The sequence below is a fragment of the Drosophila miranda genome, chromosome 3, assembly GCF_003369915.1.
Source record: "Drosophila miranda strain MSH22 chromosome 3, D.miranda_PacBio2.1, whole genome shotgun sequence".
NCBI classification, from domain to species: domain Eukaryota; kingdom Metazoa; phylum Arthropoda; class Insecta; order Diptera; family Drosophilidae; genus Drosophila; species Drosophila miranda.
In genome coordinates this window covers 15,205,324-15,223,424 of record NC_046676.1, presented here as the reverse complement: position 1 = coordinate 15,223,424, position 18,101 = coordinate 15,205,324, and the positions used below count along the sequence as shown (strand labels likewise).

The window sequence follows — 18,101 nt, the reverse complement described above, 5'->3', positions numbered from 1 at the left end:
TAAAAAATTTCAATTTGAGAAAAGGTCTTTATTAGTTAAATTTTAGATCAGTTTGGATACATAATCTTAATTTTAAATTAACCAAATAGGGTATACAAATGCATATACTCCGATTGACAAGCAACAAGTCTTCAAATACCAGCAACATTGACGTTACAACATTCTGACTGTTTTTTTTATTTAAACCTTGTTTTAGTCAAAATGCAATAAATGGGAGTACTTAAAAGTAGTTTATCTTGTAGTCAATTCATGCATCAAAGGGATAAAACTATGTGGGCAGGGCTGAGAGGTCCAGATAGCTAGTAATATTCCACGGAATATCGAAAACGAGGAATATGTAAAATAGAACTTGAATTCGTCAGCATATTTACGGTATATTTTGGTATATTTCTGATGGTCGGACGGTATATTTTAGCGATCAATCCGCGGTCAAAACTGATGCCCATCTCTAATGCAAATGCTAAACAAAAAAAGTGTCAATAAAAAATCAACAGAAATCGCATGATAGTGACATCATGAGAGTAAGTGTATAGCCGATGCATTGAGGGAATTAATTACATTTACTAAATCAATCACACTCTGAGCTCGCAATTACAAACAAGAAAAAAGGAGCCGCAGAAGCGTATGAACGAAAAACGTGAGCGCTGCTGGGTGGTGAGAGCGTGCGAGAGAGCGCGGCCATGAAGGAGAAAATAATATCGTGGCAAAAGCAAGCGGCGGTGAAAAATTCGAATCAAAACCAAAACCAACGCCGCCCAACGCAAAACGTGCACGCGTCGTCGTTGTCGTACAGAAAAGAGAGTCCAATAATTTGATTCATGCGGGCGCCAAATTAATACGGCAAAGTAACTAAAATACAAGCAAAATTCTTAAAACGCAGTTCAAAAGCGCTTCTTAGGAGTGTGTGAGTTGGTGTAAGTAACGTGCACTAAAACATACTACGTGTGTGCGCTAGTGTTTGTCAGTAATTGTGCAGTTTGTGAAAGTTTTTTTGCGAAAGTTTTGTGATCACTTTAAAGCGCATTTGATAAAAGCGGCCACCGATTCACTCACTAAATATATACATACATATGTATATAGAGTAGCGTGTTCAAGAACCCAACGCCAACGCAACATTACGTTTATGCGTGAGCGGGAGCGCCATCGCCTGTGTGTGTGTTCGTGTTCTTATTGGCAAACGTCATTTTATATAATCGTCGATCGCTGATTTATATTTTATCTCCATTGCATGTGCGAACGCTCTCCCACCAAAACAAACCGACAGCTTTCCCTCTGTCCAGAACTGAGAACAAAATCATAGGTAAGTTTCCGAGTTATATTGTGACGTAGGTGGCTTTCCTCCAGTGAGGCTCAGCTGACAAGTCTCTCTCTCTCTTCCTCCATACCTCTCTTAAATTGTTTCACCTCTGCGCCGGCTGTGACTTCTCTTTTTATAGTTTTTCCGAATGTCACGCCACCTTATCAATGACGTGTGCACTTTGTCTAATGAGACTCTTTAAGGAATCGACTATATTTGTCACTCTGACGCTGACCCAATTTATCCTACACATATACATATGTACATATATTTGTACCTAGTGCCAGTGCAACTGCACTTTGCCTTATGCAATTGGTTGCCAATGGCAGCAGATTGTTTAGGTATTGTTTTCTTGATTTGTTTATTGATTTGTTTGTGCAATGAAAAAACAGTTTTGGCTTGATGCGGCCACTTGGTTCCACTCCTCTTGCTTTCACAACCTGTTAATTGGACGCCCCTCCCGCAGGTAATCTACATTTCAATAATAATTAGACGGCAATGGTCATTTCATTCTTGGGACCTACGCACATGCATATACCTCTCTCTCTCTCTTTGTAAACCCTCTCTCTCTTCATTGTTCTCCTTTTTATAAACACTCTCTCTCTTTGGATATCGCTCTTTCAGTGGATTTCCCCTACTTTTTTTCTACGTGTAAAGTTCTTGTAATTTATTTTGCGCAGACGCTCTCCCTATCGTTGTATCTCTCCCTCCCTTTGTCCCTCCCTCTGTCCCACTGTCTCGCCTTGATATACCAACTGAAAATCATGCGAGTTTTGCTTTGATGGGTGGCAGGAGAATGCCGTGGCACAAGGCAGGGGCGCTTCCAGTTCGGGGTCATCTGTGGCTGTCTCTATGTGTGTGTGTGTTTCTGTGCGTGTGTGTGCTGGTGTGACGTGTGTCATCTGTTTTGCGATTCCTTGGGACCAGCTGAGCGGCTGGATGGGTGTCGTGGCCGTGGGCTGTGGGCCTGCGTGGGTGTGTTGCATTCGGAACGGAATTGGGGAGGGGTTGGGGGGTCGGTAGGTTGGCCCCGTCTTGTTTCTAGGGCGCGGCTTCGCGATGGCCGGAAGCAGGTCGTACTGTAAGCAGTTTAGAATCGGAATATCGCTCATATCGCTGCCGTTAGTCTAGAGAAACGGCACGTCGCGGGTCGTGTTGCAGGTGGAATGCATTTTAAAAGTTCAGCCGGAATAGATAAACGCGAGAGATAACGGGATTGCAAGCGGTAAGTGCTATAAGTTGCAAATGTGAGATGGCGCGATTCCAGGTGAAAGTAGGAATTGTGTGTCAAAGAAGCTTTAAAGCGGGAAACCTTGCAGAGAGATGTTTCCTATGACAGCTAAAGAATTTAGTAGTAATCTGATCACAAAGGAGATATAACTACCGCTACTGATTTACTGTTGTGATTTTTAGATAAGAGGGAACTTCTGTGATAGCCTTATAGTATTATAGGAAATATATTTATGCACATATCTGCAGTCTCAGGCATTTCCGCTTCTATTAGTCATTAATTTCAAAGATAAAGATTTTGTTGTAATTTATGTGAATTTAATAAGTTTAATAAGAACTAACTTTTCGAAGAAAATCTAATAATGTTCTAGCACCTGCGTCAGCCCCCTTCACTTCCTCGCCGTGTCCCCGTCGAATTAATTTGCCGGTCTCAGTTTTCATTCATGGCCAAGACACCCATCCAACTCAGGGCATTTCTCCAACCCGTGGGGTGGTTTCATGTAAACAATCTGCTCTTTGACCTTCCCACATTTCCCCTGACCACACATACACCAACAAATACCGTTTCTCTCCGCTCTTCCACAGTACAGTTGACGCACACGCATGCAACCGGCTCTCTTTGACTCTCGCCCTCTCTGAGTCACTTGGTTGCTCTCTTCGCCGCATATTCTTTTACTTTGTTTTAAGCTTACAGGGTGGGTAGGTAGGGCAGAGGCAGCGGCAGCGGCGTCGGCAGCATTTCCCCTGAAAGTCGTACGATTTTCAGCTGGTATAACGAAATGCCATCGAATGAAAGAAAAACGTGCCAGCAGAGCCCGCCACACCACCACCCTGCTACCCACCCCCTTTCGCCTTGCCTCGTGACTCTTGTTGGAGGCTTTTCCGTTTGCCCGTTGCAGTTGAGGCTTTTCTCATTTTCTCTCTCGCTGGCGCGCGCCGGTCGCTGTATCGAAAATAGTCACGCGATGTCTGGGGCGTCGGAAGGCAGACCAGACCCTCCGACCCTGCAACACCCTCCGGCTGGATTTCATATTGTAATGACATTTTGTAATCGGCCTGTTGCCCAACCCCCTTTGGGCTGTTTGCCAGGGCTTCCACAGTTGCGCCGTTACTTGTTTTGTGCAACAGCACATCGCAGCGTCAGCTGCCGCTTTTACTCTATTAATCTGTCCCTCTTTTTTTTTTTTTGTATCACAACGTTGAGAAAAAACACGCAGTAAAATAACAAAAACATATCAAATCTTTCTTCAGTATCTGGAAGGGCATTAAATGCTTCGGCGTGCGAAACTTGACTAGCTTCTGTCGCGGACTTGTTAATTCCATTCGTAAATGTTCCCCCTGCATTCCTGTGACTTCGTTTGTGTGTCCTCAGCTCGGTGCATACAATTTTGGACGAGCAGCGTATTATTTGCACTTGAATTTACTTGAAGAGCTCTGACTGAATCGAACAGCCCTCATGTTTGTGATTTCGATTTCAGTTTCTATAAAATTGTGTTGGTTCCTGTTTGAATTTCTAGTTGTCACGCCATTCAATTCTTAACTTGTTTCAATTTAAGAAATTCTATTTTCGGCATGTGGCAGGTTTAGAAAACATGACATTTTTCACCGTTGGAATGGACCGCACACAGTCCGACGAGATAAGCGAGTGGCTGCAGTGGCTCATGCGTGGGGCGATTCGACGTCGGGAGATAATATGGGGGAACAGCTCTTCAGAGCACATTGTTCAGACCCCTGCTCGTCTACGCCTGTGCATCGTCCGAGCATTATTTGTGTTTGTTTTAGTCATGACTTTGGTAGATTTTCTAACCGGTTTTTGCAGTACCGCTTCGATTAAACCGGGCTCTGGCCTGGCTTTGGCTGCCTCTCACGATCATTGCCAAAGCTGATTCGATTCCATTTTATACGAGTACATACATATGTATGTATTTGTGTTTGTGCTTCTTGTGGAAAATTTCACTGGAACACGTGCTTCGCTTCGGTGTGTGATGGGTGATAGTCACTCTAAAGATAAGTACTGCGTCGCGACGCAAGCGCTTGTCTAGGTCATTAATTTTATGCTGCTACGTTGTTGCCTTACTTTTACACACACACACCGTAACCTGCATACTTGTACGCGCACGTACGTAGCAGAAAAACATTCAGCCAGCGGCAAAGAAATGAGCGAGTGCAAAAGAGAGTGGAATTACTTGCAAGGTGTATTAAAATCAGATGAGGCATGCTCATGAGCGGAAGGAGAGGAATATACAAATTCCCCACCTCTCCAAATATCCCATTCTTTCGTTCTGCCTCTGTCCTCTGCATTTGGCGATAATCAAATTTATTTTAAATTCGCCCCCCAACAGATAGACCCACACACCCACTCACAGAGAGAGAGAGACACCCACTCTCTCTCTCTCTCCCCCATATAAATGGACAGACTCTCTCTGGCAGTTGTGATCTTTGTCGCTTGTTTGTTTTGCATGTTTGTTGCTCTTGCTCTTTTCTTCTCATTTCCATTGAATGAAATATTCAACGCGCCGTGCAAAAGCTCGCAAGTTCTCGTCGCCGTTGTTTTCTTTATTTCAATCTCGTTTGAGTAATTCTCATTGTATTTTATGTGTGTAGTGCCTGTGCTGTGCTGTTGCTGTTGCTGCAAGTGGAAAAAAGTATTTTTATTTTGGACTTTGGCACAGTCATACGATCATTTCGTTACCCCATCATTTGTCAGAGAGAACTTTGCCAAAAGAGAACACACCGAAGAGAGAGAGAAAGAGGGAAAAGAAACACTGATGCAGCGGCGAAATGCGCTTGCTCGACACGTGCATACACAGTAATCAAAATGCTGCATATCAATTTAATTTTTGCACATAATGCAAATTATAGACCGAGAGGAGACGAAATCAGAGCAGAGCGGCGTCGGCTTGTTGGGCTGTGTTCAAGGCTACCAGCTGATGAATAATTTCCCGTTACAACTGCTTCGAAGGCACCTTGGCCAAAGTTCAAGTAACTGTAAACGAGGAAAGACGAAAGGGAGAGAGAGACAGCGAGACGAGCACTGTTCCCCCATATGCAATTCTAAATATTTACGCAAGTGATTTTTTTATTGACTCGTAAAACAGTTTTCACAGTTACAACAGCTGTTCGGATGAAGGTTCCCTGCTCCAAGTAGTAGACCCAGAAACAACCGATTCATCATTGAGAGAGAGAGAGGGAGAGCTTTAAATACCCTATTCCTCCCCTCCCTATAACTACTTATGTATATTTGCGGAGTTTACTTAAAAAGTATCAGGTGGAACAGAATGAAATGCAATCAAAGTAAGTAGACACGTTAACGTCTACTTGGTGCAACATGACGTGGTCTTGTTGTGTTCATAATTGTTTCAGCATTTGGCATGAGTAACACAACGCCTGACCGTACAATTAACTCGTATATAGAAACGGCGATAAACACTCGCATTTTGACATGGTTTCTGCGATTTCGTAATGTCCGACACAAAACTTGAATTTTGAACCGTAGCAGCAGAAGCGATCTTGGACTTTGAAAGCTCGCGTTTTATATTTCGTTTTGCCTTTTTTTTATTTTCCTGCAGTTCAGTTCATCGGAAATTGGGCGGAAAACAAACTTGTTCGAGTATTAAGCACTGCGGTCAGCAAATATGATGCAAATGTATGCAAACGCCACTGCCACCGAACAGAAGCGTAGAAAAAACTGCATTTTCAAGTTCGAGGATTTGTTGTGTTTATCTTTTTGTGGGCTTTCCACACCAACTCAAGCACAACGCTTTCCGCCTGAATGATTTCAGAAAACTGCAATTTGTTGTGCAATGTATGCAAAAAGTGCAGTTAAAAGCTGTAATTAATAAGTTTCACCCTCACGTTAAACACTGCTTCGTACGAGCAATGGGCAAGCAGTTCGATGGGAACTCAAATACGAGTAGATTGCAATCAGTATATAAACGGCATAAAGTGGTTCGTTCGGAAACCGACAAATAAACGCTGTTATTTCTGTAATCGGTATTTCAAGTTCAAGTACATAACCAATTATGATAAGAATGGATCCCATTCGCTTGATTTTTTTTTGTTCGACTATTATCTTCAACTAGTAATTGATCTGTTCTTTTTTGGAATGAATATGAATATTCATCGGGGCTTGCAATAAAACAGCCCTACCAAAATGCTCCACTTTGAATTCTTAATTTATTCTTTCAAATTATGTCTTAATTATAACTTGGTTGTTGTTTTAAGCGTTCGTTGCTTGACCTGTGGCCGGACTCTGGACTTAAGGTCTCATTGTGCGACATTACGCACACGCCGCGTGTGTGGTTACTTAACCCTGAATGGCCGTGATTCGGATCTGATTGAATCAGTCAGCGCTCTGGCCTGTTCATTTTATCACTTATCCAGCATCATAGTGCGGATTACAGTAATCATCGCTTAATGTGCACAATTTCCCCATTGTCTTAATCCGCACTAATCCGTACACATGTACTCGTATATAGTATACCCAGACCTCTCTCATCGGTTTAACCTTTGTTCTCAACACGCGATTGTCGGCTTCCAACCTGCGCTTTCTCCCTCCCTCTCTCTCTCTCGATCTGTGTTTTTGTTGCAACTTTGACCAGGGGCGCCATTCGCGATCCACGATCTACGATCTATAGACACACGGACGTACGTTGATTGGTGCACGTTGGTGCACGGTGGGAACGCGCTCAAAGTTTAGTCTCCGGCCATAGACACAGGCGGGATTAATTAATGTTAAACAGAATAGTTTTGCATTTTCATTCGATTTTCATGCATTGCCAATCCACAAAAGCTTGAGAGCCTCGTCAACTCTGCACTATGGTGTTTACCCTTTGCCCCAAGATAACGAATCTTTCCTCTCCTTTCTTTCTTCTCTTCTTTCACTGACAGGTTTATATTTAACTTTATGCTTTTTGGCAGTTCTCTCTTTCTTGGCAAACAAAACACGTATTGCGTTTCGCTTCGAGTTTGGCTTAAACATGAAGGCGGTGGGTGGGTTCAACGGACTCTACACGATGCGTAAACATTGTCGTCGTCTTTCCTTACCCCCAGTTGAAATAAACAGAGCTGAAATTATATATTTATGCACTGGATCACTTTTCTGTCCCTTGTTCCCTTATCAAATGGTGGCATAACCAACGAACATTGCTCTTTTTAAGGGGGGGTTTTGGGGCGGATTATTAATTTCGTTTATCAGGAACGGCAGATTCTAAAGAACCTGTTCGCTATATCAAACTCCAGAACAGAACGGATGAACGGACTTTGGTCTGTGCTTCGTTCTTGGCCAGAAAAACATCGAAAAAACTTTCGTTTATTGTGTTGGTTAATTAATTGGCAAAGCGCTTTTCTGTGATTCGATCGAAGGTGCCCCGACCTATGTCAATGTTTTCTCTACCACTAGGGAGAGCAACAGAAAGAGAGTCGACCAGAGAGGGAGAAAGAGAGAGAGAGAGAGAGAGAGTGTGTGTGTGTGTCTGAGAGAATTCGATTATGCAATCTCTTACCTCTTTTAAAATTGTCTGTCTAAATTTAATTTTTGCTCTAGATATACCATGTGCCTATCTATTCATACATATACTTTCTATAATTTGTTTCTTTATTTTTTTATCATCAGCCTTCGAGGGTTTCTTTTTTTGTTTGTTTTTTGGCAACTATCCAAAAATGAAAACAAGTCAAAACGTAATATAAACTTGTTTTTGTTTTCTTTGGTGCTGCTTGCTTTCGATTTCTGATTTCTGATTTGATTAGAATATTTATGATGGTTGAAACTAATTGAAAGGCTACTCGGGATGGATATGATTTTGCAACTATTTATAGAAGTTTATGCTTAAGCATAAACAAAGGAAATATAGATTTATTCTTAAACATTTTATATGAAATATTAAAAAATGTGGTACTTGAAAGAACAACACGTTCGCTGATTCAAGGAAATACATAAATATATACCTATTTTGTACTCCCTTTTTTTTGTTTTTTTTTTTTAAATCTATAACATAAATATTATATACCCATATTTCAACGTAAGTTAAAGCTTTTTATGTATTATTTTTGTTAATATCTGCAGAATATCTGCAGAATCCCCTTTGTTCGCCCCTCCTGTTTGTCCCTGGTTGAGGTTGATTTTAAGTTTTTTTATTTTTTGCTTATTTTCTGTATCCCATAATCTGTTCTGTTGATTCATTGTCATTAAATTCATAAATACATATTCCTGTGCTCTTTCCGCTTACAGGGAAATACCTCATCAACAACAACAACAACAACAGTAACATCACGCGAAGGAAACGTGACGTCATTTCTCTGTTGTTCCATCCATTGTCGTGTGCCGTTATACACAGAAGCCAGGCTTTGCCATCAACATAAAAGCAACAACCAGAGAGAGAGAGAGCGAAAAAGTCACCCTTTGTGTGTGTGTGTGCGTGTGTGTGGTGTAACTTTGTGTGTCCGCACTCTTCGCCCAATAAACCCGCCCACCTGCAGTTCTGGGCAGCCCCACCACTAATCTCGAAGATCGGACAAACAGAAAAACCAAGAGAAAGCACACGACGAGATGTTCATCGAAGATGATGCGCAGTAAGTACTACCAATGCCCAATACCGTTTCTGTTTACCTTCATGCTTGCCTTTCTCGTTCTCCATAAGAATACGGCTATCTGTAGTACATGTAATTGTTAGTTACCCTAGCACTAGTGGGGAAGGCCCTTGGTGGTGGTGTATGCTTGGTGTTGGGTGGGTGTATCCGTTTCATATCCGTTCGTTTATGGCAAATTTGTACAGCGAATAAACCATATTCGACTAGGAGGGCTATAAATCGGTCAAGATTAGGATCCACATAATAAATTATTTGTAAGGATAAAAACCTTTTCGTACAAAGATGTCATCTTGGATTTAGTTTGGAGTCTGGAAGACCTGCATTTGATATTTCCTAGAGACAACCGACTATATATACTTTCTAGTATCGAAACTACTTTCTCTTGTGGAGTGCCAGCATTCTGGTTACAAAATCCATTCGAATAATTCTAATTTTCGCATTCACATCTATCATTTGAAGCAATTAGCCGTGACTATCACTTAAATCAGCCATTCCATGACCAATCAAGCTCCAAATAAGAATAATGACACTCGGTGACCCCTGGGAGTGCACCGTATTTGAGAAATTGACGTCATCCCCGCGTTGCGCAAGCCGCCAAGTTCAAGGACACGGCTTCTCCCATTCGACGATTCCCGCTTATCAGGCCACTCGCCTACGATCGCGTTATCAATTGTTCAACGGTATTTTGCATTATTGCCATGGATCTGCTGCTTATATATGTAGCTATAGTATATGAGCAGGAACAATCTAGCCGAGTGTTGCCACGCAGGGACTGGTTTATCGTTTGGTTTACTTTATCAAAATTATTTAAACTTTTTGATTAATAAAGTTATTTCATTGTGCCTATCAATGAATGAGAATACAACAAATCCAGTAATTGAATATCGTTAAGAAAATACGAAAAGCGTTACCATTAACTAAAATTTTCGACTTATAGAGACTTTAAATTACATAATAAAAAATTGTTTCAATAATAATACATATAGTATTTATTTATTTTAAATCATATACTACTTACAAGTTACATAGGCCTAAAAATCTCATATATTGATGACTGAAGATTCCATTTTTGTTGTTGTTATTTTCAACAAAAAGAGATTCCAGTTTATAGTGATCATCACTTGCAGAGTCGCTCTTTTTGAAATATACATTCAAAGATTTAAAGGCGTCTTCCACATCGTCCTTGAGGGATGAACTTTCATCACTTTCCGCTTTCTTTAGGAAACTGTGATGTAGAAACCAAACCTCGTTGTCGAGCTCAATATATTATTCCGAAGAGTAGTACTTTTAGCCACGTCTCGTAATCAGACGTTCGAGTTGCGAAATATCCGGAAAATATCTGGTTTACTTGGAGCAGAGGATTACAGAGTACAAAAATTTGACGCGTCACGCACACGACATGTATTTCGCTTTTGGACTCCCGTTTGCTCTGTTCGCCTATGCCTCTGGCTGGGGTGTCACTTGTCGAAATAGAAATCTCGGCGCAGTGGGAGCCCTTGGCAGCAAATACGTGGCCAGATTCTCTGGTCTTGCCAACGAACGTCAGATATAGAAGTGGAGATAGCAGGAGAACAGTCCCCGTCGTGGGGGAAAAAAAAATCATCCGGAAATTGCATTAATTTGGATAACAAATTTTCGCTATTTTTGCTTGCAGATAAGTCCAAAATTAATCAAACTGATAAGTGTGTTTAAAATTTAAACTATCACTGAGTGATAGCTGAAAGTTGGTTCATATAATTAATAATATCGATAAAAAACAATAAGTTAATCAATTCTTCCCGGGAGTTTTCTTGTACACGGAATATAGCGGCCAGTAAAGATCACAGTTTCTATCAAACGCACTTGATTCTTGAGATATATCCATAAGGCCGTTGGCAACCATACCATTGTGGTTGGGGGGAGTTCGACGCGCCAATGGCGGATTAGAAACCGCGCCGTGGATAACCGAAAGTCCGTAGACGCAACCGGTAGACCTGCAGCACGTGGAGACACCACATGTCGCCACCCCGTTACAAGAAGAGCGCCCCTTGGGGCGGGACGGTCTTCGGGGCCTTTTGGTTTCGCAATCTCCGGCTGATAAAAAGCCGAACCCCTCAATCTTCAATCCCAGCGCTCTTCAAATGTTATCGCCTTTCCGAAAAGCGTTTTCTGAGCACGCCGTCGAGCTGAGAGAGCGAGAGAGAGTGGGAAGCGATCACGTAAGCGAGCGAGTGAGCGGCATGAGAGTGCGGACGAGCGAACGAGCAAAAGCGAACCCCTTTTCCGATTTTCCAACTTTCGGACTCAAGATTTGCCAACTGTGGTAGCAGGTGATATCAGTTTGTTTTCGGCTGGCGACGGCGGTGCTACAGCGAGTGAGTGGGTGGTCACTGGAGAAGGGAAGGCAAGGGTTGGGTTGCGTTCTCCTTCTAAAGTTCTTGGCTCTAGAATACAATTTGCATATCAATTACGATTGAGCTCTATCTGATTTGTGTGTGTTTTCAATTACTCTTCCAGAATGGACAGCTTCTGGGTGCAGAGCGCAATTGGGGCGATCAAGGCGATCGCGTTCGTGTACGACATCATAACCCTGCCGGTCTACTTGGTCCTGCAGAAGCCATGGCAACGACGACAGGACTCGCGCCGAGTGAAGGTGAGTACGACACACGACCATGCCATGTCACTCCACTCCATTCCCTTCCCAGAAAGCGTATTTAATCAGCCAATCAGCGCTGTAACTAACTAGTATCTCTAGAATCGCTTTGGAATACGTTCGACTTTGCCCCTGGCCGCCGCTCCAAAGTACACCAGACAGACACTAAGAGCGCCCTGGCTTAGTTCTGATCGGACCATGTACTTGTCTACATAGTTTTTTTTTTTTAAAAACTGCACGCTTGCTATCAGTTTTGAATTCCATTTTACTTCACGTCACGTCACGCAATCCCTTGTGCACCTTGAGGCACTAACTATCTCTCTAAAGCCTCTGTCTCTGCCTCTAAATCTAAATCTATTTCTATTTCTATTTCTGCTATCTCTCTCTCTCTCTCTCTCTCTCTATCTGTCTCTCCATTTCCTCGTAATCTACTATCTACGTATGTATTGGACTGGCGCGATGATTTTTGATTTATTGACCCGGCACGGCTATACATTATCTCTTGTTCGTTGTTGTAGTTTTGCTTTTATCAAAGATTCATTCGATTTTGTATGCGACAATTGAGCGTTGAGGTTTGTTTCCTTCTTTGGTCGCGAACATCAAATCATGGCAGTTTCTATTAATTGCACCTGTTGTTGCGCCATATGCGATTGCAGGCGGTGTCCTCCGCCTCCTCCTGATAAGGCCTACCATGCAGCGTAAAAAACCTTCGAATTTGATAAGCGAGAGAGAACACAGCAGGGAGGAAAGTGGAGAGTATGCACTAGAGAATTAATTCTAGACAGTATCTAAATATAAAACATAAATTATCAACGGCGTGAGAGCCTAAGAAATGTTTCTGATGGACTACTTCCTAGGGTATTCCCATATGGTTTCCCTATCTACTGCTGAAGAGCACTTTTGTCTGGCTTAGAGGCGGCCCGATAAGGTTTATGTGCGCTAAGGTGGTTATGGCCTATGGTTATGGCCATAATAGCTTGTGCCGTAAATAGGGTGTACAAAAAGCTGAAAGGTAAAATACTGTACCCGAATGGGTGCGCAACGAACAGCCCGCTGGGAGGCTTGTTCTCAACGCATTTACACATACCATGCATATATTGTATCACTCCTTGTATCCTTCCTTCCCTCCTACAGGCCAAGCCCATTAACCAGAAACAGAAAATGTTGGTCGATGAGTCCAAGTACGCGCCGGATGACATTGAGGTTTAATTTTTGCCAATTTCGATTTTTTAATTATTTATCAACTCTAATATTTGTTGTGGAACAAAACACACGCACACACATACACTGGCACACACACACACATCAGACACACACACATACACAAAAAGAAAGCACAATAAATGTTCCTAGGAATTGGTGTTTCATGCAAAGAGTTGGTTTCCCCGTCCCCCCCTTTTGGGCGGCTCTTTGGTGTTGGTCCCAGAAACATGTTCTCCCCGTGTTGCGGCCCCATTCCAAATAACCCACAACCCCCTTCAAGCTCACATGTCTGTACTCTCCCTCCGCTGATCGCCCACACCCTGCCCATTGCCACCCCCACCCCCGATCTGCCGTTCATTTGAGTCGATCCTTGACACGACATTCCAGTAATCAATCCACTGTTTGCCCCACCTCTTTCAGGCCAAGATCATCAAGAAAGATGAAAGCGAGCTGACATACCGGACCACGGACCCGCCACGCGATGTGCACGTGAAGATGCTGCAGGAGAACATCGATACGCTGGAGAAGGTCTTCAACTATGTGGCCAAGACGCACTCGAACAAGCGCTGTCTGGGCACGCGCCAGATCCTCAGCGAGGAGGACGAGGTGCAGCCGAACGGACGTGTCTTCAAGAAATACAACATGGGCGACTACAAGTGGAGGACCTTCACCGAGGCGGAGCGGCAGGCGGCCAACTTTGGCCGCGGCCTGCGAGAGCTGGGCCAGAAGCCGCGTGAGAATATTGTCATCTTCGCCGAGACCCGGGCCGAGTGGATGGTGGCCGCCCATGGCTGCTTCAAGCAAGCCATGCCCATTGTCACCGTCTACGCCACCCTGGGAGACGATGGCGTGGCCCACTGTGAGTATATGACCCATTTATTTATACCATTTTCGAGTAATAATGTGAGAAAATTAATTGCTTGCCAGGCATCAGCGAAACGGAAGTCACCACGGTCATCACCTCGCACGACTTGCTGCCCAAGTTCAAGACCCTGCTGGCCCAGTGCCCCAATGTGGACACCATCATCTACATGGAGGACCAGCTGCACAAAACGGAAACCACTGGCTTCAAGGAGGGCGTCAAGGTCTTGCCGTTCAACCAGGTGGTCAAAATAGGACAGGACAGCAAATTCGGTGCGTTTCTAGAGAAGGATGAGAGTTGAAACTTATATGGGACAGCTGGTTACCACAATTCAGGACACACCCTTGCTCAGTTCTCGTCTCCAAGATGATGCGGCACTGCCTTAAGCTTTGGGACTGATTGCGATGTTGAGGCGTTGACCTCTTCATCATCCAGTGTCTGAGTGGTCCTTACGAGATGGTGCATGCAGGGTGTAGTCAGCTCACTGTAAAAGCACCAGCTATGCCAAAGAGAGAGAGAGAGGGGAAAGGATTGAGCCATTAACTAATTGGATAGTGTCCCTTTTCGTGTCGGTGGCCACCTGTTATCGGCAAGGTTAATGGACTCGAACATCAGCTGAGTTGGGAGATCTCTCAACTCGTAGACGAGAGCCGCTGGCAAAGCTGGTATCGCATCCAATGGCCCCGGCGCTGGCTCCGGCGATGTCCCAATGTTGGCGACATAGCTGCGATATACCCGATAGGCCAACAGCCCACAGTACGCGCCAAAGAGCGAGACGAATACGTAGCAGGTCTTGGGTTTTGTTGCTGTGGCCTCCATTAGAGCATTGCACTGCTCCACACATGTCAGCGGGGTCAATATGATGAACTCCTCCAAAGTTTTGTCCATATTTCGAAATACTGAAACACACGTAAAATTTTGAGATAATTTGTATGTTTTATGAGATCTGGTATAGGTGACAGCACAAGGCAGGCATTCTACTATATTCCACTTGAGACATTCGACATTCCACTTTCACTGATTGAGTTTTGATTTTTGTTTGTGCCCACAGAGAGCGTGCCACCCAAGGGCGATGATATTGCCATTATTATGTACACATCCGGATCCACTGGCACACCCAAGGGTGTCCTGCTGTCGCACAAGAACTGCATTGCCACGATGAAGGGCTTCGTCGATATGGTGCCCATCTATCCGGATGATGTGCTGATTGGCTTCCTGCCCCTGGCTCACGTCTTCGAACTGGTGGCGGAGAGTCTCTGCCTGATGACTGGCGTTTCCATTGGCTACTCGACGCCGCTGACCCTCATCGATACGAGCAGCAAGATCAGGCGGGGCTGCAAGGGGGACGCCAGCGTCCTGAAGCCCACGTGCATGACGTCGGTGCCACTGATACTCGATCGCATCTCCAAGGGCATCAACGACAAGGTCAATTCCGGATCGGCCTTCAGGAAAGCCCTCTTCAAATTCCTCTACCAGTACAAAGTCAAGTGGATACAGCGAGGCTACAAGACGCCCCTCATTGACAAGTAAGAAGGCGGCATCGGAGATTCGATTAAGGATCAGCTAACGAATAGTTCGTCCTTTGTGCAGATTGGTCTTCAAGAAGGTGGCTAAACTGATGGGCGGCAAGGTGCGCATCATTATGTCGGGCGGAGCGCCGCTATCTGCGGACACACACGAACAGATCAAGACCTGCCTGTGCGTCGACTTGATTCAGGGCTATGGATTGACAGAGACCACATCGGGAGCCACAGTGATGCACGGTAAGTGGAAGGAAAGTTGTGCCCCTTTAAGCTCGAAGACTCTAATACTCTTCCCCGTTCCCCGCGTAGAGAGAGACATGACCTATGGACGCACTGGTGGACCATTGACCGTCTGCGACATTCGTCTGGTCAATTGGGAGGAGGGAAACTATCGCGTCACCAACAAGCCATATCCGCAGGGCGAGGTGCTCATTGGTGGCGACTGTGTCTCCCAGGGTTACTACAAGCTGCCCAGCAAGACCAACGAGGATTTCTTCGAGGAGGATGGCAAACGCTGGTTTAAAACCGGCGACATTGGCGAGGTGCAAACCGATGGCGTACTTAAGATAATTGGCAAGTCTCGCATCTGGCTGTAATGTGTTTTTAGCAGTCACCTAATATCCCTCTCTCTCGCTCTCTTTGCGCAGATCGCAAGAAGGATCTGGTTAAGCTGCAGGCCGGCGAATACGTTTCTCTTGGCAAGGTCGAATCGGAGCTAAAGACATGCGGCATCGTGGAGAACATCTGCGTTTATGGCGATCCCACAAAGCAGTTCACCGTGGCGCTGGTCGTGCCAAATCAGAAACATCTGGAGGATCTGGCCGAGCGTCACGGCCTGCAGAACAAAACCTATGAGGAGCTGTGCTCGTCGCCAGTCATGGAGAAGGCCATACTCAAGGAGATTGCCGATCATTCACGGAAATGTAAGTCGCCACACGCCATCTGTGTATAAGATGAGACAGTACTAAATGTTTTGTTGGTTTTACTTGCAGGCAAATTGCAAAAGTTCGAGGTGCCCGCCGCCATTACGCTGTGCAAGGAGGTCTGGTCACCGGACATGGGCCTGGTGACGGCTGCCTTTAAGCTCAAGCGCAAGGACATTCAGGATAGATATCAACATGATATTAACCGCATGTATGCCTCATGAAAGTCAATGTACTAAACACCAACCAGCCGCAACAGCAACAGCAACGACAACAACAACAACAACCAGCATTACGATAACTTGAGTTGAGGAGCAACGAGTTGCGACGAGACCCAGTGTGTACTGCCTGGCAGCCCAGTACCACTCCCACGCAGAGAGACACCAGCGACAAAACGATAAGCACGCATAACCAAATCCGAAAACCAAATTAGCTTAAGGAGAAAGATCTAGGAGCCAAACCAGACATGATTTGATTTGCCAGAGTTCTTTTGTTGCGAATTATACTTGTTCTTAGCCCATAATAAATTGAGTTCTTGGAAGCCGATGAGGGGTTTGGTTTGGCAGCAATGCTTTGTGTCTGTCGGTGCTCAGAATGGAATGCAATGCTGTTGAACAGATTGACAATGATAAAGATATGCAATTTATGATGACCGAATGCCTATGATAATGATAATGATTATATTGATGAATGATATGAATGAGAATGAGAATATTGTGTAATGTACAGTTTTCGGTTTTTAGTACACTCTGTGGCAAAAACAATTTGCATAAACAATACTTATTTTTATAGAAAAACATTAAAGTAAGCTTAAGTGGTTGCCTATTAATTATGTACATACAATATATAAACACACACACCCACACACACACGCATACAAGTTTATATATAACTTATATATATAGTGTACTTCTTTATTATAAGTTCAATGTATGGAAATTCTGAAGTTATGAAATGTAGCAAAAGCAAAAACCTAAGCGACTTGATTATGAATTAAAATATAAAATGCAAACAAAAAACGATATAAAATAATTAAGCACATTTTCTTTGGCGTAACAAACAAAAATGAAACAAAAGCAAAAGCAAAAGTGGAACCCTCCATAAACTATTTTTAGCACACTCAAATGGCAAAAAAGGTTACAAACGGCAGATGTAATATATATTTTAGCTCAATTTAGTTCAATGAAAAGGAAACGGGCCACAAATGTATTTTATGGAATCCAGTTTGTCAAAAGCAAAAGCAAAAACTCAAAATTCAAATGCAACTATTGAAAGACTTAGTACTAAAAATAAATAACAAAAGCAAAACTTATATGAAGAATACACCCCAACAGGGTAAGCAAAAAAAAAAAAGCCTAAACTATAAAGTAAAAAAACCAAAACAAAAACCCCATTTGATTTAAACGTGCAAGAAGTTTTTGGAATACATTTTAGTCATACTTTTTAGTTAAACTATGTATGAATGTATGTACGACATAGGGAACGTATATCAATTTTTTGTTGCAAGCTGCGTTTCTTACAAAATTAATTAATTTTATTCAAACGATTTGTTTGCAATTTTTACGAAGTGCGTGAGTGGTGGATTTTTTCATAATTAACATTGATTTTCATGTTAAATATGGAATGATACGATGCTAATAAGACACATTTTAATTATATCTGGATGAGTGGCAAGCAAAACAAAATATTTAAGAACCTTTTCTACACATAAGTATCATTGCATTATAATCCTTTTTTGATTGATCGTATCAAATACAGAGATAATTCAATAAATACAACAAATTTTTAGTTTTACCTAAACAGCAAACATTTAATTATGAAGAGGGAGTGGGAAACACCATAT

General features: G+C 43.3%; 2 protein-coding genes across 7 annotated transcripts; one reads left to right on the top strand and one right to left on the bottom strand.

The window, feature by feature from the left end:
• Window positions 1-455: 455 nt before the first annotated feature.
• Window positions 456-17,611, top strand: LOC108159985 (long-chain-fatty-acid--CoA ligase 3). 6 transcript variants are annotated; one of them, XM_017293688.2, is made up of 12 exons: window positions 456-521; window positions 1,265-1,300; window positions 8,757-9,097; window positions 11,612-11,747; window positions 12,882-12,950; window positions 13,371-13,809; window positions 13,878-14,084; window positions 14,864-15,338; window positions 15,403-15,575; window positions 15,645-15,908; window positions 15,983-16,258; window positions 16,328-17,611. In XM_017293688.2, exons 3-12 carry the CDS (start codon window positions 9,075-9,077, stop codon window positions 16,480-16,482), a joined length of 2,217 nt encoding a protein of 738 aa, XP_017149177.1. In that variant the 5' UTR covers window positions 456-521; window positions 1,265-1,300; window positions 8,757-9,074; the 3' UTR covers window positions 16,483-17,611. The 6 variants fall into 6 exon arrangements, with proteins under 6 accessions (XP_017149177.1, XP_033246883.1, XP_033246882.1 ...); XM_017293687.2 differs by lacking the exon at window positions 456-521 and adding an exon at window positions 603-914; XM_033390992.1 differs by lacking the exon at window positions 8,757-9,097.
• On the bottom strand, window positions 14,000-14,767 carry LOC108159986. Its single transcript, XM_017293691.2, has 3 exons — window positions 14,393-14,767; window positions 14,155-14,311; window positions 14,000-14,092 (listed from the first exon to the last, which is right to left on the bottom strand). Exons 1-2 carry the CDS (start codon window positions 14,698-14,700, stop codon window positions 14,161-14,163), a joined length of 459 nt encoding a protein of 152 aa, XP_017149180.1. The 5' UTR covers window positions 14,701-14,767; the 3' UTR covers window positions 14,000-14,092; window positions 14,155-14,160.
• Window positions 17,612-18,101: the final 490 nt, after the last annotated feature.